Source organism: Bos javanicus, chromosome 21 (assembly GCF_032452875.1).
Source record: "Bos javanicus breed banteng chromosome 21, ARS-OSU_banteng_1.0, whole genome shotgun sequence".
Classification (NCBI taxonomy): domain Eukaryota; kingdom Metazoa; phylum Chordata; class Mammalia; order Artiodactyla; family Bovidae; genus Bos; species Bos javanicus.
In genome coordinates, this window is record NC_083888.1 from 55631075 (window position 1) to 55658495 (window position 27421).

General features: G+C 41.8%; 1 protein-coding gene across 2 annotated transcripts in view; it reads right to left on the minus strand.

Annotated features, from left to right (window-relative positions):
• Positions 1-24073: 24073 nt before the first annotated feature.
• The window catches only part of PPP4R3A (protein phosphatase 4 regulatory subunit 3A), a 34689-nt gene continuing 31341 nt past the window's right edge, over positions 24074-27421 (minus strand). For both annotated transcript variants that reach the window (XM_061395111.1, XM_061395110.1), the window contains exons 13-15: positions 27137-27327; positions 26507-26733; positions 24074-25324 (exon numbers count right to left, since the gene is read on the minus strand). In XM_061395111.1, the coding sequence (XP_061251095.1) occupies positions 25214-25324; positions 26507-26733; positions 27137-27327 (529 nt within the window). In that variant the 3' untranslated portion in view covers positions 24074-25213. The remainder of the gene's footprint in view (positions 25325-26506; positions 26734-27136; positions 27328-27421) is intronic.

The window sequence follows — 27421 nt, forward strand, 5'->3', positions numbered from 1 at the left end:
TGTTGCCACTGCCCCAACCCCTGCCCCCGCCTGCCATTATTTTAATAAGAATTGTTTCCCCCATGTCTCCATCGAGAGTTGGCCATAAATTTCAGGAAGCAAACACACAGACCGTCTATTAACCACTAAACAGTAACCCTCCATCCCCTGTCCATCCAGACCAACCCTTGGGTTTCACTCTTATCTGAGACTTAACTGCTGCTGCTGCTAAGTCGCTTCAGTCGTGTCTGACTCTGTGTGACCCCACAGACGGCAGCCCACCAGGCTCCCCGTCCCTGGGATTCTCCAGGCAAGAACACTGGAGTGGGTTGCCATTTTTGTCTCCAATGCATGGAAGTGAAGTAGTGTCTGACTCTTAGCGACCCCAGGTACTGCAGCCTACCAGGCTCCTCCGTGCATGGGATTTTCCAGGCAAGAGTACTGGAGTGGTTTGCCATTGCCTTCTCCGGAGACTTAGCTATTTATTTACAATGTTTTTCTTTTTCTTTTTCTGCATGAAAAGTAATTGCTTTGTGCATTGCTTCCTAGACAGAAGCAGTACTTTAATTATGTTGTTCATTCTGATAAAGAAATTTTCTCCCTTTCTCAGAAAATCCTGGCTCAGCTGTGTAGTCTAATGGCATCTCTGTAATTTGATAGGAGTTTTAAATAATTCGTACAACTTTAAGGAGCGGGGGGAGTGGCTATTTGTTAATGTCTTTGTGATTAACTTGTTATAAGGAGCATGTGTTAATGTCATAATTAAATGTTTGTGTTAAAATACACATAACATGAAAGTTACCGGCTTAACATTTTTAAGTGTCCAGTTCAATAGTGTTAAGTACATTCGCTTTGTTGGGCCACCATCCATCCCCGTAACTCTTTTCATCTTGTAAATCTGACAATACCTGTAACTTTCCATTCTCCCCTGCTCTAGCCCCTGGCAAACCTTATTCTATTTTCTGTCTTTCTTATTTTGACTACTCTAAGTGGAATCAGACAGTATTTGTCTTTTTGTGACCCGCTTATTTCACTCAGCATCATGTCCTTAAGATTCATCCATGTTATGGCATATTACAGAATATCTTTCCTTTTTTAAAGCTGAATAATACTCCTGTTGGTGCGTGTTGAATTTTGCTTATCCATTCGTCAGTGGCTGGACACTTGGGTTGCTTCCATGTTTTCGCTGTTGTGAATAATGCCGCTGTGAATGTGGGTGCACAGGTATCTCTGTAAGACCCCGCTTTTGATTCTTTTGGATGCATAGCCGGAAGTGGGATTGCTGCATCATTTGCTTCATCTGTATTTTGTTGGAACCTCCGTACTGTTTTGCACAGTGGCTCTACCAGGTTACAGTCCCACGAACTGTGCACGAGGGTCCTTTTCTTCACATCTTTGCCACCGTTTGTTATCTCTCATCTTTCTAAGTTTCACGATTCTAACAGGTGTGATGTGATCACTTGGGTTTTTTATTTCCTTTTCCCTAATGATGATAGTGATGTTGACCATCTTTTCATGTACCTGTTGGCTATTCATATATCTTCTTTGGAAAAATGTCTGTTCAAGTCCTTTGCCCATTTTTAAATTGGATTACCTGTTGCTTTTTCCTGTGAGTTGTGTGAGTATATATATATATGTGTATACATATATATATGTATGTATAGGGTTTTAACCCCATTATCAGATATATCATTAGCAAGTATTTTCTCCCATTCTATAGGCTGCCTTTCATCTTGTTGATTTTCTTTACTGTGCCAAACCTTTTTAGCCTGAATTTTACTTTTTGTTGCCTTTGCTTTTGATATCAGATCTAGAAAATCATGGCCAAGATTGATGTCAAGAACCATACATGGCAACATTTTCTTCTGAGAATGTTTTTGTTTTCAGGTGTTACATTCAACCAAATCTATTCTGAGTTAATTTGTGTGGATGGTGTAAGATAGGAGTTTAGTTTAATTCTTTTGCATGTAGCTGTTCAGTTTTCCCGATGCCATTTATTGAAGAGGCTGTCCTTTCCTCGTTGCGTAGTTTTGGCTCCTTTGTCATAAAATAATTGACCATATATGCGTGGGTTTATTTCTGGACTCTGTTCTGTTGCATTGACGTATGTGATGTTTTTATTCAATACCATTCTATTTGGATTACTACAGCATTGTCATATGGTTTGAAATCTGGAAGCATCATGCCTCCAGCTCTGTTGTTCTTTCTCAAGATTGCTTTAACTATTCATGATCTTCCTAGTTTCATATAAATTTTAGAAACTTTCGTATTTCTGTGGAAAGTGCCTTTGGAATTTTGACAGGGGTTCCATTCAGTCTGTTAATTGCTTTGGGTAGTTTGGACATTTAAACAATATTAAATCTTCCAATCCATGAATATGGACTATCTTTCCATTTTATTTGTATCTTTGATTTCCCTCATCAATGTCTTAATAGTTTTCAGTGTATAGGTCTTTCACTTCCTTGGTTAAATTTATTCCTAAGTATTTTTTTTTGGTTGCAGTTTTAAATGGGATTATTTCCTTAATTTATCTTTCTGATAGTTACTGAGGTGTTGAAACGCAATGATTTTTATTTATTCTGTATCCTGCAACTTTACTGAATTTAGTTATTATTTTAATACTTCTTTGGTGGGATCTTTTGGATTTTCTATGTATGTCATCTGCCAACAGTAATGGTTTTACTTCTTCCTTTTTGATTTGGATACCTTTTATTTCTTTTTCTTGCCTAATTGTCCTGGCTAGGACTTCTAATACCATGTTGGAAAAAAGTGGTGAGCAAAGGCGTCTTTATCTCCTTGCTCACCTTAGGGGGAAAGCTTTCAGCTTTTCACCACTGAGTATGATGGTAGTTGTGGCCTTGTCATTGGGCTCGGTCGAGTCTGATTCTTTGCAACCCCGTGGGCTGTAGCCCACCACGCTCCTCTGTCCATGGGATTTCCCGGCAAGAATACTGGAGTGGGTTGCCATTTCCTCCTCCAGGGGATCTTGCTCACCCAAGGATCTCTTCTGTCTCCCGCGTTGGCAGGCAGATTCTTTCCCACTAGCGCCACCTGGGAAGCCCAGCCTTGTCATAGATGGCCTTTATTATGTTGAGGGATATTTCCTCTCTACCCACTTTGTTGAGAGTGTTTTCATAAACAGATGTTGAGTTTTATCAAGTGCTTTTTCTGCACATATGATTTTGATCCTTCATTTTGTTAATGATTTGTTAATTGATTTGCAGACAGTGAACAGTGATTGCGTCCCTGGAATGACCCCACTCAGTAATGGATGTGATCCTTTGTTTTCTTGTGAGAATTCCACGGTTTTAGCTCTTACACTGAAGGCTTCAATCCAGTATGAGTAAATTTGTGTGTGAGGTGAGGCACAGTTTCATTCTTTAGCACGTGGCTATGTGTCATTTCAGCACCATTTGTTGAAAAGACTCTCCTTTTCCCATTGAGTGATCTTGATGTCTGTATTAATCAAGGTTCTTCAGAGATCCAAACCAATAAGATGTGTGTGTGTCTACTTATGTCTGTCTGTAGTATATAGACAGACAAGGTGGGGAGAAAGAAAGGGAGAGAGAGATTTAAGGAATCGGCACATGCAGTTTGGGGGCCAGCAAGCCCAAATCTTCAGGGCAGGCCCGCAGACTTGAGACTCAAAGGAGCGTTGATGTGGCCGCTCAGGTTCCAAGGCAGACTGGAGGCAGAACTCCCTCTTCTTGGAGGACCTCAGTCTGTTCTCTTCAGGGCTTCAACTCATTGGATGAATCCCTCCCACATTGTAGAAGGTAATCTGCTTTACTCAGAGTCAACTGATTTAAATATTAATCTCATCTAAAAAATATCTTTACAGCAACATTCAGACATTTCATGAAATCTGAGTACCTTGGCCTAGCTCAGTTGATGCATACAATTAACCATCACAAATGCATCCCTTATCAACTTGGTGCCCAGACACATCTCCTTAAACCATACTTGATCTCTGAATAAAGCCAATACCTAACATGCTAACAGTCACTCTGCATACAATCAAAAATGTACTGTTTCACCAGAAGAGGATGCAAAATTCTTGGGTGATATTCACTCTTCTCCTTGAAATCCTGTAACTTAAATACTATGATGCAAAAAAAAAAAAAAAACAACTATGATGCAGTTAACAACACTTAAAAGCCAGAATATCTTATGTGATAAAGGAATAACAAAAGAGAAAACACAGATAGTTGTGACATATATACACACACACACACACACACAAAAACATACTGTTGTTCAGTTGCTCAGTCATGTCCAACTCTTTGCCACCTCATGGACTGCGTGCAGCACGCTAGGCTTCCCTGTCCTCCACTGTCTCCCAGAGTTTGCTCAAGCTCATGTCCATTGAGTCAGTGATGCCATCCAGCCATCTCAGTCTCTGTTGTCCCTTTCTCCTTCTGCCTTCAATCTTTCCTAGCATCAGAGTCTTTTCCAACGAGTCGGCTTTTTTCATGTTAGCCAGTACACACACACACACACACACACACATACCAACACACATATATCTATGTATATATATACATGTATATTATATATATGTGTGTGTATACACACAAATGTATATACACACAAACATACACATGGACACACACTTAGCAAAATAAGGAAGGAGTAATTACTCATGGCTGTTACTGTCCTTATTTTTGTAACTGATCACATGGTCACAGCTGGTGTTTATAACTAGCTTCTTCCAGTAGCCACTGCATATGCCTTTTGCCGTCAGCAAGTGCCTCGTATGGCCGTGGCTCTTGGCCTTCGTTAGTTGGGTGCAGCGACTCACACCTTCATTCCTGAAGGATCCAGGCCTTTAGAAGTCCTGCCTGAATTGCCTGCTAGTAGTTCTCCATCAGCTTTCATTACAGGGCACAGTAATACGACTAAGAGGTGCCCTAGAGGTTCTCCTTTATTCCAGATACCCTCTTCCTAACTTCCATTGTGGACAAACAATCCACTTTCTCCCAGATAGTCAGGTTCAATCACCCCACAAAACTTCATTCTTTACCTGTTGATCCGGAGGCGTGAAGAGCCCAAAGTGGCCGAGTGGCAGGCTTAACAGTTTAATGGACTCCTCCTTCCTTTGAAACTAAGACCTAGCAGAGCATAAGGTTTTAGGGACAGGAAGCAAAATGTTGCGGGTGAGTCACTAGAAGTTAACAGTGGTGCCGCTCCCATCTCCAGCCCTTGATTGTGGAGCCGTGAATCCTGGCTGTTGGAGAAACAGCAAGCATTCAGATTCAGAGCATGTGTAGCTGTCTAGAGACCTTTGCCTGACCCCTACATGGTACTGCTACCTAGCTGATGCTGTAACTGAGTCTTCCAAAGGCCATTCCAGCATCTATCTAGCCAACTGCTTCAGGATGGTGGGGAACCTGGTCAGAGCACTGGACTCTATGATTACAAACCCATGCATTTGGAGAAGACCAAAAGACTCACTGGAAAACACCCTGATGCCAGGAGATTAAAGGCAAAAGGAGAAAAGGGCGGCAGAGGATGAGATAGTTGGATAGCAATCACCAACTCAAGGGACATGAACTTGAGCAAACCCCTGGAGATAGTGGAGGACAGAGAAGCCTGGTGTGCTGCAGTGAATGGAGTGGCAAATAGTCGGACACGACTGAGCGACTGAAAACAGCAACAAGCCTATGCGTTTACTTCGCTTACTGAGAAGTGAGCTCCTTGATCAGAAGCAGTGTGTGTGGAGTACCATGACCATGGATGAGGCATTCTGTAAGTCCACAGATGGCAGTCTTGGTAGAAATATTGTGTTCAGGGAACACAAGTCTGTATCCAGAGTAAACGTCCATTCCAACAAGAACAAAACATTGCCCCTTCCATGGTGGAAGCTGTCCAGAGTAATTAACTGACTGCGAGGTAGGTAGCTGGTTGATCATTCTAGGGAATGGTGCCCTGTTCATCAGGGACTCACTGTTGGTCTTTAATTGGACACAGATTGGACACTCTGACAAATTGGACACTTAGAAGTGGCTGTAGCCAGGTTGACCTGGTGAGTAGATGTCCATGTTGCTGAGCCTGTACATAACCCACTGCCCTGCCACCGTGACCACTTTGCTCATGAGCCCACTTGGTGATGACAGGGTTGACGGGGGAAGGAAGCTGACAGGTATCCACAGAATGTGAAAGTCGCTCAGTCATGTCTGGCTCTTTGTGACCCCATGGACTATACAGTCCGTGGAATTCTCCAGGCCAGAGTACTTGAATGGGCAGCCTTTCCTTTCTCCAGGGGATCTTCCCAACCCAGGGTCTCCCGCATTGCAGACAGATTCTTTATCAGCTGAGCCACCAGGGAAGCCCAAGAATACTGGTGTGGGTAGCCTATCCCTTCTCCGGAGGATCTTCCCAACCCAGGAATCGAACTGGGGTCTCCTGCACTGCAGAAGGATTCTTTATCGGCTGAGCTATCAGGGAAGCCCTATCCGCAAAATGGGTCCTCCTATTCCCTTGATTACATATCTCTCTGCTGTAGTCAATCAATGGTGAATGTTCCCGGGGGAGACAAATATCCCTGTGGCTTTCGCTCATTCACAGAGGTTTGCTCAGGTACCTCTCTGCAGACTTCCTGTTACCAGTGCTCCGAATCGTGTTCCTTCCAAGTGCCTGGCCATCCAGCCACACCATTGGTTGCAGCTCATAAACTGGTATATAATCGCATACCTGGCCATTTCTCCTCCCACACAGAATGGATGGCTTGGTTCACTGCTCCAGGTTCTGTCCACTGTGGGGATTTCCCTTGGCCCCCACCACTCCAGGATCCAGTGACTCCTATTTCACTTAGATTGCCCAATTTAGTGGCAGCAGCTCCCACCAAAATTTCTGACCTACAGAAAAAACTCCTTGGGTGTAGTAAAAGGTGTATCATATCCACCCAGGGTGAGTGAGCAGATCTTTTTTTAAAATTCTAATATTTATTTATTTGGCTGAGTTAGGTTTTAGTTGTGATGCATGGACTCAGTATCTCTGTGACATGTGGGATCTTGGTTCCCCAACCAGGGTTTGAACCTGTGTCCCCTGCATTGGAAGGCAGATTCTTTTTTTTTAATTTATTCATTTTTAGTTGAAGGATAATTGCTCTCCAGTATTGTGTTGCTTTCTGCCGCACAGCAACATGGATCAGCCATATATGTCCTGTCCCTGTTGAAACCCCCTCCTACCCCATCCCACCTGTCTAGGTTGTCACAGAGCCCCGGTCTGAGTTCCCTGAGTCATACAGCAGATTCCCCCCGGCTGTCTATTTTACATGGTGTCGTGTATGTTTCCATGCTACTCTGCCCGTTCGTCACACTCTCTCCTTCCCTGCCCCTCACCCACATGCCCAAGTCTGCTCTCTATGCCCGCGTCTCCGCTGCTGCCTTGCAGATAGTCTCATCGGTACCATCTTGCTAGATTCCATGTATATGCATTAATAGACAATATTTATATTTCTCTTCCTGACTTTACCTCACTCTGGATAATAAGCTCTAGGTTCACCCACCTCATTAGCACTGACTCAAATGTGTTCCTTTTAGTGGCTGAGTAATACTCCATTGTATATATGTACCATGGCTTCTTTACCCATTCATCTGTCAGTGGACATCTAGGTTGCTTCCGTGTCCTATGGAAGGCGGATTCTTAACCACTGGACCACCAGGGAAGTCCCAAGTGAGCAGATTTTAAATGGCAAATGTCCCTAGCGTTCCAGTCTCCCTAATCCTTCGGATCCTTTCCTTTATAGTATCTCAAGGCAGGTCTGGCATTTCAGCTACTGTAGCTGCTTTTTGGTTGGGGTTTCAGCCAGCCAAACTGTTAGAACCCTTTTTAATCCCCCTGCAGTACAACATTCAATTCAGAACCTCTGCCTAGCGGGCCCCTATAGATAAATTCGGCTTGATTCAACTTGTTCCACCCATTATCCCATACTCTAATATCCATTCCCATACACAGTCCCAGATTCTGTATTTGGAAAATGTATGTGTTCCTTTTGGAAGAGTGCACCTCGTCACGGGCCACACTTTTACCTCCCTCTTAGGAGCCTGACGGGCCTTGAGTCTAGTTATAGACCTAGAAGCAAAGGGAAGGTGGGCGGAGCACTGAGGTGAGGCTGCAGCATTTTGCAAGGTGGTCACCCAAGGGAGGCCATTACAGATTTCTCTTAGGGTTAATCTTAGATAGTCTGGTGGAGAAGACTCATCAGAACCAAGGGTTCCCTGCTCCCAGCCTCATTTGGATCTCTGCATATATCCCCACTCCAGCTCTCAGTGAAAATAAAAAGCAGTCTATAATAGGAACAGAAGGAAAGAGTTTTATTTGAGCCAAACCGAGGACTATGGGCTTCCCAAGTGGCGCTGGTGGTAAAGAACCTGCTTGCCAGTGCAGGAGACAAAAGAGACTTAGTTTCAACCCCTGAGTCAGGAAGATCCCCTGGAGGAGGGCATAGCAACCCACTCCAGTATTCTTGCCTAGAGAATCCCACAGACAGAGGAGCCTGGTGGGCTACAGTCCATAAGGTCACAAAGTGTCAGACACGACTAAAGCGATTTAGCCTACACGCACGCACATGAGGACTACAGCCTGGAAGACAGCCTCTCAGATAACTGAGGAATGCTCCAGAGAAGCACCGTTTCAGCAGTTTTATGTCTTGTCAGAACAAAGAACATCAAACACGGCAAGGATGCATTCCTTCAGAGTTTCAAAGAAAAACACATCAGGGGACTTCCCTGGTGGTCCGGTGACTAAGACTCTGTGCTGTCAATGCAGGGGGCCCAGGTTCAATCCCTGGTCAGGGAACTAGATCCCACATGCCGCAGCTAAGACCCAGCACAGCCAAAGAAGCAAATGCACACACCCAGGGAGTCAGTGTGGCCTTGGCACCTGGGAAAGGGAGTCTTGTCCTGGAAGGAGGAGCAGTGTGGGTTTCTCAAGAATGGAGGCATTGAATCTTTATTTTTAACATAGACATTCTTTCCTTCTGCTCAGTGCCCCCTTTTCTTTAATAATTGAAGCAGGTGTCCAGGGTGTGTTCGACATGCCACAAACAGGCTGTTTTTGTCAGCGTAAAATTAAAGTTAACTCGTGAGTGAGCCAGAATGACTTCCTCATACCTCAATATGTGAGAATATCTTTGATCACAGCTTTCAGAATCACATTCCTTCCCAGTTGTGTTCGTCTGCTCAGGCTGCCATAACAAAATGACACAGACCGGGCGGCTGAAATTGCAGAAATGTATTTTCCCACAGTTCTGGAGTCCAGAAGTCCAAAATCAAGACACCAAGGCAAATTTGATTTCTGGTGCGTGCTGATGTCTTCCTGGCTCACAGGTGGCCACGTGTCACTGTGGCCTCACGTGGCCTTTCCTCTTCACACGTGCAGAGAGAGCTCTACCGTTTCTTCTTATAAAGACATCAGCCCAATCAGATCAGGGACCTCCCCCATGACTTCATTTAAGTATAATTACCTCCCAAGTTCCGAATGCAGTCACACTGGGGGTAAGGCTTTACCATGTGAATTTTGAGGGGAGACTATCTAGTCTCCTTCCCTGGTGGCTCAGATGGTAAAGAATCTGCTTGTAAGGCAGGAGTCTTAGGTTCAGTCCTTGGGTTGGGAAGATCCCCTGGAGGAGGGCATGGCAACCCACTCCAGTATTCTTGGAGAATTCCATGGACAGAGGAGTCTGGCTGGCTACAGTCCATAGGGTTGCAAAGTGTCGGCCACGACTGAAGCAACTTCCACTTTATGTTACGTAATCTAACCTTCAACACCAATCAATGCTCAAGCTTTAATGGTATACACTCTGTGAGGTTCAGAATTTAATCTGCATTGTAATTCAGTCTCTCACAGCACAAGCATCTGAGTTTTATTTTCTGCAATGTTGGCTTTACAGATATAGGAGAAAATGATCTCCTTCAGGCAGACATAAAAGCGTTTGAGTCACTTACGTGGAATTTGAACTGGAAATTTGAATTCCTGAGCTTATCTTTGTCTTTCCCTACTTTGTTTGGCGAAATTAGGAACAAGCAGCCAATCTTCATATTTCTTCGTTTGACAGAAAATGTTCCAAGGTATGATATACATGATTGCCCAGAACCGTGCCTCTTACAAGTATGTGATTAGAAGTATCCATTGATGATATTTTTAATGTCTCCATGTCACCTCGTACCACAGACTATTTGTGCATTCTTTACTTCTGAAAATTGAGTCATTAGTGCCTTTAATCAGATAAGAGAACCAATTCCAGAAATCTTAGAAGGATTAGATCTAGAAGGATTAAATTAGAAAATTCATCCTTAAGATTGTGTTCTCTAGAATGACTCTTGCTACCAAAACCTTTATTAGTCTGCTAGGTCTGCCATGATGAAGTACCACAAATTAAGTGGCTTAAACACCAGAAATTTATTTTCTCACAGTCCTGAGGGCTTAAGTCCAAGGTCATAGTGTCAGTGGCTTGGTTTCAACTAAGGCCCCTCTTCTTGGCTTAAAGGTAGTTGTCTTCCCTCTGTGTATATCTGTGTCCTAGTACCCTCTTCTTAGAAAACGCCAAGTATCTTGGGTTAGTTGTTCAGTCACTTCGTTCTGTCCAGTTCTTTGCAACCTTGTGGACTGAGGCACGCCGGGTTTCTCTGTCCTTCACTATCTCCCTAAGCTTGATCAAACTCATGTCCATTGAGTCAGTGATGCCATCCAACCATTTCATCCCCTGTCATCCCCTTCTCCTGCCTTCAGTCTTTCCCAGCATCAGGGTCTTTTCCAGTGAGTCAGCTCTTCTCATGAGGTGGCCAAAGTACTGGAGCTACAGCTTCAGCATCAGTCCTTCCAATGAATATTCAGGATTGATTTCCTTTAGGATGGACTGGTTTGCTCTCCTTGCTGTCCAGGGGACTCTCAAGAGTCTTCTCCAGCACCACAATTTGAAAGCATCAATCCTTCAGTGCTCAGCCTTCTTTATGGTCCAACTCTCTTATCCATACATGACTACTGGAAAAACTGTAACTTTGACTAGAGAGACCTTTGTCGGCAAACTAATATCTCTGCCTTTTAATACACTGTCTAGGTTTGTCATAGCTTTTCTTCCAAGGAGTAAGCGTCTTTTAATTTCATTTTACAGTCACCATCTGCTGTGATTTTGGAACCCAAGAAAATAGTCTGTCACTGTTTCCACTGTTTCCCCATCTATTTGCCATGAAGTGATGGGACCGGATGCCATGATCTTCGTTTTTCTGAATGCTGAGTTTTAAGCCAGCTTTTTCACTCTCCTCTTTCACTTTCATCAAAGGATTCCTTAGTTCCTCTTCACTTTCTGCCATAAGAGTGGTGTCATCTGCATATTTGAAGTTACTGGTATTTCTCCCAGCTTGTGCTTCATCCAGCCTTGCATTTCACATGATGTATTCTGTATAGAAGTGAAGTAAGCAGGGTGACAATATACAGCCTTGATGTACTCCTTTCCCAATTTGGAACCAGTCCATTGTTCCATGTCTGGTTCCAACTGTTGCTTTTTGACCTGCATACAGATTTCTCAGGCAGGTCAGGTGGTCTGGTATTCCCATCTCTTTCAGAATTTTCTACAGTTTATTGTGATCCACACAGTCAATGGCTTTAGCATAGTCAATAAAGCAGAAGTAGATGTTTTTCTGGAATTATCTTGCTTTTTATATGGTCCAACGGATGTTGGTGATTTGATCTCTGGTTCCTCTGCCTTTTCGAACTCCAGCTTGTACATCTGGAAGTTCTCAGTTCATGTACTGTTGAAGCCTAGCTTAGAGAACTTTGAGCAGTACTTTGCTAGCATGTGAAATGAGTGCAATTATTTGGGAGTTTGAACTTTCTTTGGCATTGCCTTCTTTGGGATTGGAATGAAAACTGACCTTTTCCAGTCCTGTGGCCACTGCTGAGTTTTCCAAATTTGCTGGGATATTGAATGCAGCACATTTACAGCATCATCTTTTAGGATTTGAAATAGCTCAGCTGGAATTCCATCACTTCCACTAGCTTTGTTCATAGTGATGCTTCCTAAGGCCCACTTGACTTCTCTCTCTAAGATGTCTGGCTCTAGGTGAGTGATCACACCATCATAGTTTTCTGGGTCATGAAGATCTTGTTTGTATAGTTCTTCTCTGTATTCTTGCCACCTCTTCTTAATATCTTCTCCTGCAAGAACATCAAAATAGCAACTAGCTACTGAACAACCATCAACAGGAGAATATTCAGTTCAGTTCAGTCGCTCAGTCGTGTCCGACTCTTTGCGACCCCATGAATTGCAGCACGCCAGGCCTCCCTGTCCATCACCAACTCCTGGAGTTCACCCAAACTCTTGTCCATCGAGTGGGTGATGCCATCCAGCCATCTCCTCCTCTGTTGTCCCCTTCTCCTCCTGCCCCCAATCCCTCCCAGCATCAGAGTCTTTTGGATCCCACCAAAAAAAATACCCCGTGTCCACAGGCTGAGGCAAAGCCCCAACAAGATGGTAGGAGGGGTGCAATTGCATTTGAAATCAAATCTCAGACCTGCCGGAGACACTTGGAGGGCGCAGACAAAACCTTGTGTGCACCCAGGACCGAGGAAAAGGAGCAGTGACCCTGCCTTTGAGTGTCTCCTGCGGAGGCACAGGTTGGCAGTGACGTGCCGCGGGGACAGTGGCTCTGGCTGCAGCAGACCTGGGAGGCGTGGTGTGTGGCCTAAGTCCTCTTGGAGGAGGTCACCGTTAGCCCACCATAGAGCCGCTGAGCAGATGACCCACAGACTACAGAATAATTATATCAAAGAAGTTCTCGCACTGTTGCGAAAGTTCTGGGGCCCACAACAGATTACCTAACCTGGGGATCTGGAAAAGGGACTGAGAACCCCAAAGGAAACAGACTCTTGCAGGGCACAACAAAAACTTTGTGCGCATCAGGACCCAGGAGAAAGGAGCAGTGACCCCACAAGAGACTGAGCCAGACTTGCCTGTGAGTGTCCAGGAGTCTCCGGCGAAGGCGTGGGTCAGCAGTGGCCTGCCGTGGGGTCAGGGGCACTGACTGCAACAGTCCTGGGAGCCCTGACATGCTGGCATAAGTCCTTTAGGAGCTGGATCATTACCCCTACCATAGTTTGGCCTCAGGGCAAAGTATAAGGAGGGAACACAGCCCCACCCATCAGCAGAAAATTGGATTAAAGATTTACTGAGCATGGCCTTGTCCACCAGAGCAAGACCCAGTTTTACCCACAGCCAATTCCTCCCACCAGGAAGCTTCTACAAGCCTCTTATCCTCATCCAACAGAGGGCAGACAGAATGAAAACCATAATCGCAGAAAACTAACCAAACTGATCACATGAGTCACAGCCTTGTCTAACTCAATGGAACTTTGAGCCATGCCGTGTAGGGCCACCCAAGACAGATGGGTCTTGGTGGAGAGTTCTGACCAAAGATGGTCCACCGGAGAAGGGAATGGCAAACCACTTCAGCATTCTTGCCTTGAGAACCCCATGAACAGTATGAAAAGGCAAAAACGATATGTTGAGTTAGGACTCACCCTAAAACCTCATTTTAATTTAGTTATCTTTTGAAAGAGCCAGACAGCCGCAATCTGAGATACTCGGGCTGACGACTTTATTTTCCAGGTCTGGGGACCATGGCTCAGCTAATAACAGTATCCTTGTTGAAAGTCAGTTGCCCATAGAGACGTGGTTTTATTCCTAAACTCTTGAATCTCTTTCATTGATCTGTATTTCCATATATTAGTACCACGCTCTCTTGATCATTGTTGCTTTCTAGTAAATTTTGAAATCTCAAAGTGTGTGTCCTCCTACTTTATTTTTTCTTTTTGAAAATTGCATTAGCCGTTTGGAGCTTCCCTGATGGCTCAAAGGGTAAAGAATTGGCCTGCAATGCAGGAGACACAAGTTCGATCCCTGGTTCAGAAAGATCCTCTGGTGGAGGAAACGGGAACCCACTCTGGTATTCTTGCCTGGAAAATCCAATGGACAGAGAGGAGCCTGGTGGGTTCCAGTTCAAAGGGTCGCAGAGTCAGACACAACTCTGCACGTTGGGTTGTGGTTGGCCAGGTAGGGTCCCCTGCAACTCCATGTACATTTCACAAGCAGCTTTTCAGTTTCTATAAGGAAGTCAGACTGGGGATTCAGATGGGGATTGCATTGACTCTGTAGATGAGTTTGAAGAGTATTGCAGAATTTACAATATTGCCTTTTAATTCTAAGTGTGAGAGGTTTCCCATTTATTTAGATCTCTTTCATTCTATGGTGTTTTTATATCTTTCAGGTTATACACTCTGCTTCTCTTTCATTAAATTTGCTCCTAATTTCACATGCTGTGGTAAACGGAATTGTTTCCTTTTGTACTGTTTATTGCAAATGGATAGAAATAACAGTTGATTTTGTTTATTGGTTTTGTATCCTGAAACTTTGCTCAAGCCATTTATTAGTCCTAATAGTCTTATAGTGGATTCCTTATTATTTTCTATATGCAATATTGTGTCATCTACAGTTTTGCTTTCTCCTTACCAGTCTGGATGCCTTTTATTTTCTTGCCTAATTGCCCTGGCTAGAACCTCAAGTACATGTTGAAGTAACAGAAACAGATATCCGGGTCTTCTTTTTGATCTTAGATGCTAAATATTCTTTCATCATTAAGTGAAATATTAAGCTATAGTTTTCTGTAGATGTCCTTTATCAGGTTAAGGAAGTTTCCTCTCCCCAGAGTGTTGAGGGTTTTTATCATGCAAGTGGGTTGATTTTTCCCAAATGCTTTTTTTCTGCATCTGTGAAGAGGATCATGTAGGTTTTGTATTTGGTCCTTTTGATGTGGTGTATTACACTGATTTTTCAAATGTTAAACATCCATGCATTCCTGGGGTAAAACCCCTTTAGTCATGGTGTCTAGTTCTTTTTATTTATTGCTAGATTCATTTCTTAGTATTCTGTTGAGAATTTTTATGACCATATGCGCAAGATACTGTTTTATAGTTTTCTGGTGGTATCTTTGTCTGGATTTGGTATCAGGAAATACTGGCCTCATAGTATGAGTTGGGAAGTGATCCCTCCTCTTCTGTTTTTGGGAAGAATTTGTGAAAAATTGGAGAATTCAGTTTTGAAACCATTTGGGCCATATGACTTTTCTTTATGCATAGTCTTTTGATCACTAATCCAGTCTCTTCATGTATTAATATATAGATCTGTTCAAACAGTCTAGTGCTTTTTTATTATTGGTAGAATGACACAGGACATTATATGAGTCTCAGGTATACGTCAGTTAAGTCACTCAGTCGTGCTATGGGAATTTTAGAAGGGATTACAATGAATCTGTAGATTACTTTGGGTAGTATGGACATTTTAACAATATTATTTATTCCAGTCCATGAACATGGGCTACCTTTCCATTCATTTGGGTCTTTAATTTCATATGCCAATGGTGCCAGTTTACTTTACTTTCTGATTTGGATGGCTCTTACTTCTTTTCTTGCTTTATTGTTCTGGCTAGGACTTCCAATACTATATTGAATTAAAATGATTAGAGTGGGCATCCTTGTCTTGTTCCAGATCTTAGAAGAAAAGCTTTCAGCTTTTACCATTGCATATGAGGTTAACTGTGGGCTTGTCATATATGGCCTTTATAATGATGAGGTACATTCCCTCTATATTTATTTTGTTGAGAGTTATCATAAATGGCGGGAGGAGAAGGGGAAGACAGAGGATTACATGGTTGCCTGGCATTACTGACTCAATGGACGAGTTTGAGTAAACTCCAGGAGTTGGTGATGGACAGGGAGGCCTGGCATGCTGCAGTCCATGGGATCGCAGAGTTGGACACGACTGAGTGACTGAACTGAACTGATCATAAATGGGCTTCCCAGGTGGCACTAATGGTAAAGAACCCACCTGCCAATGCAGAATACGTAAGAGACGTGGGTTCAATCACTGGGTCGGAAAGATCCCCTGGAGAAGGGCACTGCCACCCACTCCAGTATTCCTGCATGGAAAATCTCATGGACAGAGGGACCTGATGGGCTACAGTGCATAGGATCACAGAGAGTCAGACACGACTGAAGCGACTTAGCACACAGCAGCACACGTTATAAATGGATGTTGAATTTTGTTAAATCCTTTTTCATCTATTGAGATACTCTCATGATTTTTATCATTCATTTCATTAATGTGACTTAACACATTTATTTACAGATGTTCAACCATCTTTGCACCTTAGGAATAAATCCCATTTGACCATGGATGTAATCCTTTTACGGAGAAGGCAATGGCACCCCTCTCCAGTACTCTTGCCTGGAAAATCCCATGGATGGAGGACCCTGGTAGGCTGCAGTCCATGGGGTCACTAAGAGTCGGACACAACTGAGCGATTTCACTTTAACTTTTCACTTTCATGCATTGGAGAAGGAAATGGCAACCCACTCCAGTGTTCTTGCCTGGAGAATCCCAGGGACGGGGAAGCCTGGTGGGCTGCCGTCTATGGGGTCGCACAGAGTCGGACACGACTGAAGCGACTTAGCAGCAGCAGCAGTGATCTTTTTAATGCATTGTTGGATTTGGTTTGCTAATATTTTGTTGAGGGTTTTTGCATCTATGTTTATCAAGGATATGATCTATAATTTTCTTTTTTTGTGTGTGTGGTGTCCATCTCCGGTTTTGATATCAGGATAATGCTAGCCTCATAAAATGAATTAGAAATGTTTCCTCTTCTTCTAAACTTTGAACAAGTTTAAGAAAGAATGGTATTGATTTTTTTAAATGTTTGGTAGAATTCACTAGTGAACCCATCTGGGTCCACAAAATCCCATCTGGACTTTTCCTGGGAAGTTTTTGATTACCAGTTCAACCTACTTGCTAATAATTTGTCAGTTCAAATTTTTGTCTGATCTTCCTGCGTTTATGTCTTGCTATGATTTTGTCCATTATTCAGTCAGTTCAGTTGCTCAGTCATGTCCAACTCTTTGAGACCCCATGGACTGCAGCACGCCAGGCCTCCCTGTCCATCACCAACTACTGGAGCTTGCTCAAACTCATGCCCATTGAGTCAGTGATGCCATCCAATTATCTCATCCTCTGTCATCCCCTTCTCCTCCTGACTTCAATCTTTCCCAGCATCAGAGTCTTTTCAAATGAGGCAGTTCTTTGCATCAGGTGACCAAAGTATTGGAGTTTCATCTTCAACATCAGTCCTTCCAATGAACATTCAGGACTGATTTCCTTTAGGATGGACTGGTTGGATGTCCTTGCAGTCCAAGGGACTCTCAAGAGTCTTCTCCAACACCACAGTTCAAAAGCATCAATTCTTCAGTGCTCAGCTTTCTTTATAGTCCAACTCTTACATCCATACATGACCATTGGGAAAACTATAGCTCTGACTAGACGGACTTTTGTTGGCAAAGTAACGTCTCTGCTTTTTAGAATGCTGTCTAGGTTGGTCATAGCTTTTCTTCCAAGGAGCAAGCATCTTTTAATTTCATGGCTGCAGTCACCATCTGCAGTGATTTTGGAGCCCAATAAAATAAAGTCTGACACTGTTTCCCCATCTATTTGCCATGAAGTGATGGGACTGGATGCCATGATCTTAGTTTTCTGAATGTTGAGCTTTGAGCCAACTGTTTCACTCTCCTCTTTCACTTTCATCAAGAGGCTCTTTAGTTCTTCTTTGCTTTCTGCCCTAAGTGTGATATCATCTGCATAGCTGAGGTTATTGATATTTCTCCCAGCAATCTTGATTCCAGCTTGTTCTTTATCCACCCCAGCATTTCTCATGATGTACTCTGCATAGAAGTTAAATAAGCAGGGTGACAATATAAAGCCTTAATGTACTCTTTTCCCGATTTGGAACCAGGCTGTTTTTCCATGTCCAGTTTTAACTGTTGCTTCTTGACCTGCATACAGATTTCTCAGGGGGCAGGTCAGGTGGTCTGGTATTCTCATCTCTTTCAAAATTTTCCACAGTGTGTTGTGATCCACAAAGTCAAAGGCTTTGGCATAGTCAATAAAGCAGATGTTTTTCTAGAACTCTCTTGCTTTTTTGATGATCCAATGGATGTTGGTAATTACTCCTTTATAATCCTTTTCATTCCTATAACAGTGTCCCAACAAAATATCTTTCATTCTGATTTTTGTAATGTGAATCCTCTATTTTTCTTGAACAATTAAGCGTGTTTGTGTTTTTTTCCTCCACTGTAATCAAGTTTGCCACTTCCAGTAGTGGAACTGCTTGGTTTCACAGCTGTTCTGCATTGGTAGAACTACCTAGGTGGTTCAGCTGAGGGAGTAGTGGAAGGTGGGCATGGGAGTGACCTGAGCCCCAAATGTCAGACTCCCACTTTTTAATGTAAAGATTCCTGAATGAACTCTTCTTAATTTGTTATATGCCTTTGGCTAATTTCCAGAGTGCTGAAATAGTTGGTTTTGATAATCTTTAAATTGTCAGTTTTTAAATACTTTAAAATTTTTAAATATTCAGTTTTTAGTTTTCATGGGGGAGATTTGCAAGTTCATCATGTTGCCAGTGCTGAATGTATATTTTTACCCAATATTTTGGGTATTGACAGCCCCTGCCACTGTATAGACTGAATTGACTCATGAAAATGGATAGTTTTAAGTTTTAAAGACAAAAATCATCATAGCCATTTCCCTCCATTTTGGACTGTATTAATATATTACATACCTACCATCTATTGAATATTGGGATACTTGCTTTATCTACACACACACACACACATACACACATTCATTCTACAGTCCTCACACTTGACTTGTAATGTTACTCTCATTGCGGATGGGGAAACCAAGCCTTGAGGAGCTTGTCTAACGTACTCAGTAGGGGAGGAAGAAGTCACGCAGGCCATTCTGACTATGCTGTTGCCATCATACCTGTTTCTGCAGTTGTTCACCACTTTCTCCAAGGAAATGTGTTCTTGGTATCAATTTGATTCAGTCAGTTCAGTCACTCAGTTGTGTCTGACTCCTTGCGACCGCATGCACTGCAGCACGCCAGGAGTGGCGTGATGGACTGCAGCATGTCCATCACCAATTCCCGGAGCTTGCTCAGACTCATGTCCATCGAGTCGGTGATGTCATCCAACTATCTCATCCTCTGTCATCCCCTTCTCCTCCTGCCTTCAAACGTTCCCTGCATCATGGTCTTTTCTAGTGAGTCAGTTCTTCACATCAGGCGGCCAAAGTATTGGAGCTTCAGCTTCAGTATCAGTCCTTCCAATGAGTATTCAGGACTGATTTCCTTTAGGATGGACTGGTTGGATCTCCTTGCAGTCCAAGGGACTCTCAAGAGTCTTCTCCAACACCACAGTTCAAAATAATCAATTCTTTGGCGCTCAGCTTTATAGCTGAGCTGGGCACTCAGCTCTCCCATCCACATGAGTACTGGAAAAACCATAGCTTTGACTAGACGGACCTTTGTTGGCAAAGTAATGTCTCTGCTTTTTAGTATACTGTCTAGGTTGGTCATAGCTTTTCTTCCAAGGAGCAAGCGTCTTTTAATTTTATGGCTGCAGTCGCCATCTGCAGTGATTTTGGAGCCCAGAAAATAAAGTCCGTCACTGTTTGCCCATCTATTTGCCATGAAGTGATGGGACTGGATGCCATGATGTTCATTTTTTAAATGTTGAGTTTTAAGCCAACTTTTCCACTTTTATCAGGAGGTTCTTTAGTTCTTCTTCACTTTCTGCCCTAAGTGGGGTGTCATCTGCATATGTGAGGTTATTGACATTTCTCCTGGCAATCTTGATTCCAGCTTGTGCTGCATCCAGCCTGGCATTTTGTATGATATACTCTGCATGTAAGTTAAAGAAACAGGGTGACAGAATACAGCCCTGACGTACTCCTTTCCGTCTGTTGTTTCATGTCTGGTTCTAACTGTTGCTTCTTGACCGGCAGACAGATTTCTCAGGAGGCAGGTCAGGTGGTCTGGTATTCCCATCTCTTGAAGAATTTTCCACAGTTTGTTGTGATCCACACAGTCAAAGGCTTTGGCATAGTCAACGAGGCAGATGTTTTTCTGGAACTCTCTTGCTTTTTCTATGATCCAGTGGATCTTATGTCCAGCGGCAATTTGATCTCTGGTTCCTCTCTTTTCTAAATCCAGCTTGTACATCTGGAAGTTCTCTGTTCATGTACTGTTGAAGCCTTGGAGAATTTTGAGCATTACTTTGCTAGCATGTGAGATGAGTGCAATTGTGTGGTAGTTTGAACATTCTAATCGACTTGATTAATCAACATGTGTGGAGCACATATTGTTAGTTTCTTGAGTCTCATTCAACCTGGTTTGTTCTGTCCCCAGCCTCCCCCACTGCTTTCTAGTCTTCCAATGTAGGTCCATAAAGAACTTGTATTGGGAGGGCTTATGATGAAAGGTTTTCACTAATAATTCAAATCACATTCAGACCCTTTTTGAAAGTGGCCTGAGTATTCTAAAAGCCACTTTTTTTTTTTTTTTTTCTGGGCTTTTGGTTTTTATGGGGCACCTACTTCCCACAATATGAGCCAAAAAATAACCATCCTGGAGGTTAATAAAATTTCATTATTTCCTCTTCTTCTTCCAGAATGGTACTTTATAGAATGCTGTACTACAGTTTGAATGATCACATTCTTCAAGCTCTTTATCAGAAACGTTATTCTTTCAGAAATGAAATGCATCCGTTTTCTCATTCTTGTGAAGTGCTCATTGAGTCGACACAGAAAATCTATTTACCCAACCAATCTACCTACATATCTGATCATATAAATCTAGTCTTCCTTCTGGGAACTCACACCCCAAGAAATAGACCAAGATACAAATGTTTAAGTGTGTTAGATAAATAAAACATGCAGACCACTAGATGTGAAATCTACAGCCTTTGGCTAAGTCTAGCTATAAAAGGGGAGAAGGCAATGGCACCCCACTCCAGTACTCTTGCCTGGAAAATCCCATGGATGGAGGAGCCTGGTGGGCTGCGGTCCACGGGGTCACCAAGAGTCAGACACGACTGATCGACTTCACTTTCTTTTCACTTTCATGCATTGGAGAAGGAAATGGCAACCCACTCTAGTGTTCTTGCCTGAAAAATCCCAGGGACGGGGGAGCCTGGTGGGCTGCCGTCTATGGGGTCGCACAGAGTCAGACACAACTGAAGCGACTTAGCAGCAGCAGCAGCAGTAGCTATAAAAGGCAGGGGTCTGTATGTACATGTAAAGAACTATGACCAACAACACATCAGTAAGAGAATTAGAGGTGTGGAGTTCAGGATGAACAGAAGTGCAGTTTTAATAGTTGTTAAAATGATTCAAGATAGGCTAATTGTATGAACCTAAAATACTCCCTTTGTCACTAATCTAAGGCTTACCAGCATAAAGGACAAGACAAAGGTCTTGAGTCCTCTCCCTTTATATCCACAAAGAGAATCTTATGGTCAAGAATGAGTCAAACTGACTGTGTAGGGGTGTCTGCTAAGACTTCCCTAGTCTGTATATTGTATGTACATTACTCAGTCTTTCCTTCATTTATCCAGTAAACATTTGGAGATTCATCTGTAGGCCATGTATCATGTTAGACACTAACAACTCTTCCTTCAAGGTCAGAGTCCCTAAGTGTAAGAGGAACAGTTCAAAAGGATAAATGAGTTCATCAGCAGGCAAGGCAAGAGCGTTCAGAGGCACATGACATGTACTCACTGCCGTATTTAAAATACATCATCAGTAATCACCAAGGACCCAGTGTACAGCACATGAACTCTGCTAAATGTTACCTGGCAGCCTGGTTGGAAAGGGGTTTAAGGAAGAATGGATACATGTATGGCTGAGCTCCTTCGCTGTTGACCTGAAACTATCACAACATTGTTAATCAGCTATACCCCAATACAAAATAAAAAGTTCAAAAGGAAAAAAAAAAAAAAGACATACGACAGGCAGTCTTTTAGGGCACAGAACAAACGGATAGGGACATAAAAGTAACGTGGCTTGATGGAAACTGGGAAGATGAGTACCCTGATGAATCGCAGCAGTGGTCAAGCAGGGAGCTATCAGACAGTAGAAAGGTCAGTAATGTTACAGCACATGATGTTAGAGCAGCCGAGAATAAGGTATCAGGAAGATAATGGATAGTAGCCAATGCTGCCTAGGTGTCAGGTAATATAAACTGATAGGGTCCCCTGAATTTGTGATAGGATGACCTACACCACGGTGGGAACATAAAGAAATTAAGCCCATTTAGCATCATGTTGAAGGAATCACTAAGCCCTTGGAGATCTTAACCTGAGACCAAAAAGGTCAAGGAAAGTTATGTCTCCAACAAGAGTTATTTTAAGGACCGAGACATCTGACTCCAGCAGTTAGCACATTTGTCTATTTGAAGAGAGTCTCTAATTTCCTTTCAAAACAGCCAAGATAAATCATCAAGGCCAAAGGGAAAAATCAAACTAATCTAGCATTGAGTACCCCAGTATACTGATGACTGCCACATTTCATGTGTCAATGTTCCATATAATGGTAGACAATACTTCATCCCATAAACATGTTTTTATAATCCTCTTGCTCGAAATATTATGGCAGTTAATATAACCTCATATATAAGGATTTTGAAGGTCCTAAATTTTCCCCTAGAGGAATTTTTGATATGGTAAATACTAGAGGTTGGTAACTTTAAGATCTCCACTTAAAAGAACTCTTCCAGTGTAAACTCCTTGCTATTCTAAGCTTTGCAAAGGCCAATGCTTACATTAAGAATTAAAAAAGAGACACATTCCTCCCTGCTCCATGCCTCCCCTTCATTTCCACAACTGACTTGCACATTGGCCTTCCAAAGAAAATGACACGCAGAATCTGAGTACGATCAGGCTGGGAAAACCCATCAGGCTTCATTCTATCAAAAAAGTCCCGAGTAACATTTCTTGACAAGATGGATGTCAAGGTGTTTTCTCTTGACAATTACAGGTTTTTTTTTTTTTTTTTCAGAAATTGCTAGGTAATCACTGAGAGGTGAAATGTGCTTTCCCTTTTATAAAATGAGGAAAAGAACCAATAGGTATCATTAAAATATGTGAATACTTACATTATACTGACATTGGTTATCAAGATAGTATTTACACTCAAAAGCATGGATTTTTGTGTCAGATGAACTGTGTCAAGTATTGTTTTTCTAGTAATTTATTGCTAATAGTCTTCCTCCATGAAACTTTTTTCTCCTATTGTAGCAACTTGTATGAAGTTTCTACTTTAGTAACCAACCTGTGTATCATTGAAAGGGCATCTCTTAAATGTTGAAGCTTGTTAATACCTATTTTTCTTTTTTTTAAAAAATATACTGGACCACAATTCATGAAAATAAGGGGTGGTTCTTCCCATTACCCAAGAACTCCCAGAATACCAAGACAAGTAAGTGTTGCATGAGTCAATCAGAAAGATCAGTTTAAACTGTATGTTTAAGGAACAGACATTTCACATGGACTTTCTAGGTAATAAAGGAAGACATAATATAATTAAGTTAGATCCTATTAAGTTTTTGTTCTCTTTATTTACAACATAAATTGATTAAAATTATTAATTGCCAGAACTTGTGACCCAGAAGTATCTCTATACTGTAGTGAAATACACTTAACTCTTATAATGCACCCAAAGTTTCATTAAAAAAAAAAAAAAAGTTAGTCAACAATAAGACTCTCATGACTGTAGCAAGTTGATGACTTCCGTTTTTCTGCTCACCTGTTCCATGTAACATGTTTTTGGTACCGCGATGTACTGAGCGCTAGCAAAGGAGCGCAGGTCGGAGCACATAGTGCTCGCTGGACTATCCAGTTAAAGTGTGTGATACTTAAAATAGTATCCTTTTCCTAGATAGGAATTTTTATTCACATTTGCAAATACATTCTTCCGTAAGTTCTAAAATCTTCACTTTAAAAAAGTGAAGGTATGTGGAACTGAGATATTTATGTTTCCTTAAAAATTTTAGCACACCTAAGACAATAAAAAGAACCTATTTAAAAAATACTGTTAATAAGGTGGTATCTGATGGTCCTCTGGCCAGGTATTTATTTAGGAACCATCAATTACAACTCCAACTGGTATTCCAAAGGGAGCAGTTAAAAAAAAGAAAAATACAACTAATACAATTTCTCTTACTCTTCACTTTTATTATTCAAAAGTCAGTATGTTATTCTTAAATCATTCATCCTCAATTTTGATTTAATGTACCATCATTTTTCCCCAGATATGAAATTTCAGAATCTCTTTGGAATACTAATTTCACGTTTCTAGGTTTAACAAAACTGTTGAAATTTTAAATTCCATTCTGTTTCCCTGAATTCTCAAGACAATTGCTGATGTAAATTTTAATATAAAATATTTAGTCACAAAATAGTATTGCTTTTTGTATGCACATAGTTGTAAGATTATTTTGCTTTTGTCAATAAAAACTATACCATCTTTCATAAAACTCTAAACAAATTAAGAAATGTAGAACAAAAATTACACATGGTAAAACAGGTACCAGCACAACGTTAGGTTATATTACATCAAAAAAAATTTTAATGGTCCCAAATATATATACTCAACAACTAAGCATACACTCAGAGAAGAAGAAAAAAAAAATCAAAAACAAAATGAAACAAAAAATTATGACACAAATGACCACATCTAGAATTCCACTCAATCTTTAATCAAGTAGGGACAAATCCCCACTTAAAAAAATCTGCAGTTTGAAGGGCAAAGGGAACAGATAAAAAAGAGGAAACTTTATATTCGCCCCTCCCCCAAAGAAGTTTTCCAAACCTGTTGTAACTTGACTAAAATGTTCAGAATGTATGATTTTAAAGGCAGGTCTCTTTATACAAAGAAACTGCTGGCATTCTTAACTAGTGAAGAATTATGGCAGAAAAGCCTATTCTTCTGAGTCTCAAACATGGTCCGAGAAAGCATATTCTGATTGTAGCAACTGACCAGTCAAACCAGAGTTCCACTTACAAAACCCCTGCCCTGTTGGCTTTTTGTTTCCATTTCCTTCCCTGAGAAAAGGGCAATGTGTGGTCCAAGCTGGAGAGCTCAAAGGCGTAAGTCCTTCCCCTAAATGTGTAACATCCCCTCCTCCTGCTCCACTGAATTGGCACTTGATGAGCAGAAGTCAAGTGTGCGAGCTGATGGGTGTGTCAGTCATTCACAAGAAACCACTGCTTTGTTGTCGATGTTGTAGTGGGGAGGGGTAGAGAACCAGTTTTCTTGACAGGTCCTGATCACAGGCAGTTGCCACTATTATGACTCAAACTTTGCTTTCTTTGACAACGGCAGAGTGTCTTCCTTGTCATCATCCTCATCGTCCTCTTCATCATCGTCAGGGTAATCTACCAGACCCACGAGGCCTCCCTGTTCAAAAATAAGGATTATTTCAAGAAAAGACTACGTTTTTTAATACTTGTGTTTTAAGTCTGAGTAAAGGACATCCCCCCACCCCAATATACAAACTGGTTATTTCTGGGAGGTGAGACTGTATGGAGCTGAAATTTATTACATATTTCCCAAGTTTTCCATGATAAATTTTTAAGCAGCTGATGGGATTTCCCTGGTGGCTCAGATGGTAAAGAAATCTGCCTGCAATACAGGAGACCCAGGCGCGATCCCTAGGTTGGAAAGATCCCCTGGAGAGGGGAATGGCAACCCACTCCAGTATTCTTGCCTGGAGAATCCCATGGACAGAGGAACCTGGTAGGCTATATAGTCCATGAATTACAAAGAGTCAGACACAACTGATAAACTTAACACTTTCACGTGATCCTTGCAAACCACTCGGGAGATCAATACTAAGTACTGAATTTAAAATTCAAAATTTAAGTTTTAAGACTTAATGCATTAAAATTTTTTAACACAGTCTCAACAGTATCAAAATTAAAACCACAGAAAATAAACAGACCACTAGAAATAAGGGTAGACAGGCTCTCAGAGGCTAGGAAAGTGATTCTGCCCTGTTCCTTTCTCATTTCATCCAGGCCCTGCTCCTTCACCAGAAACCACTGTGACTCACATCAGACCTGTTGTACATCAATGAATCCCAAATGCCACTGTGTTAGTTTAGTCCAGGGAAACATAAGGTGGCCAAAAAAATTGGTTTTTATTCAGAGATTATGTTTGTCTCGTATTTTGGTGGTAAAATTTTGATCCTTCCTAAATGAAATGTTTGTGATAGTAGACAGTTAATTGCTTTTTATAAACCTTGCTTTAAAAAAAAAAAAAAGGCATGTCCAGATATTTAAATTATCTTCTCCCCACGAAGTCTTTACCTGGGTATTAATTGGGAAAATTGATAAAATATAGTAAACTTTCTGTAAATGTTTTGACATATACAAGTATGAGCCTAAGGTTCTAAAATGTGAACAGCCAAAATAAGAATATATTCAAACTTCTATATGGGTTGTAAAAACTTTCAGAAATCTTTCAGCTCCTGGTGGGAGAATTCTTCTCTAGTTCACAAATGTTAAAATCAGTTCCAAAAGACAGTAACTGAAAGGAGTCCTAGCCATGACAATTAGTGTTGAGAAAGCTGGAACATACCTTGGTAGTAATAGCTGCCGTCTGAGATGTACTTTTAGGGATGGATCCAGGAGAGCCTGGAGACCCTGGCGATCCAGGTGATCCTGGAGAACCAGGCAGATTTGTTGCAGGTGACTGGCTGGAGAGGGTGGTCTTTGTTCCACTAGAGAGGGAAAGCTTGAAACTTGGGCTCTGCCGACCAGAAAGATTCGTTTTCAGAAGCACCTCCTTTTCCTCACTTTCTTTTACTAAAAATGAGAATATTGTCAATAGTTGTCACCCGTACTCATCTTTTACAATACCTCCAAATGAGGTGGCACTAAAACACAATAATTAACTAGCTTACTCCTTTGCAAGAGAGCAACACTGAAATTGTTTGTGAACAAAGCTTAGCAAAATATTAGGCGTCCTTATCCAGGAAAGGAAGGAAACCTTCATTGTTCCACCCTTCCTGAAATATCTTACACAAGTCAGATGAAGGAAATTTAGTCTATACCTTCACAACAGAGCTATTTAATCCACAGTCTATAAAAGCAAGAGTCTTTTAAAATCTGTTGTGACACAAAGTAGATACTAATCACTGTCAAGAAAAAAAGGATAAACCTAGAGTGAGAAAGCCTTCATTTTTCTCTGCCCATCTTTTCAACATACATTTCTTCCTCTCCATGAATTTACTTATTGGATCCATAATGTCATCATCATTCTTAGTTTTGTCAGATGGAGACACTACAGCTTCTCCATCTTCCATGTCGTCTTCATCTGTGTTGAACCACATCTCCTCTTCATCTTCTAGTGTTCTAGCATCTCTTCGATATCGATGATTCCTCAAAATGGAACGCATACTGTGAGCAAAGAGAAGAGTAAAATGAACAGACTTATAAGGACTTTTTTAGTCTTCAAATATTGTCCCAAATTACAGTCTTAATAGATTAATGG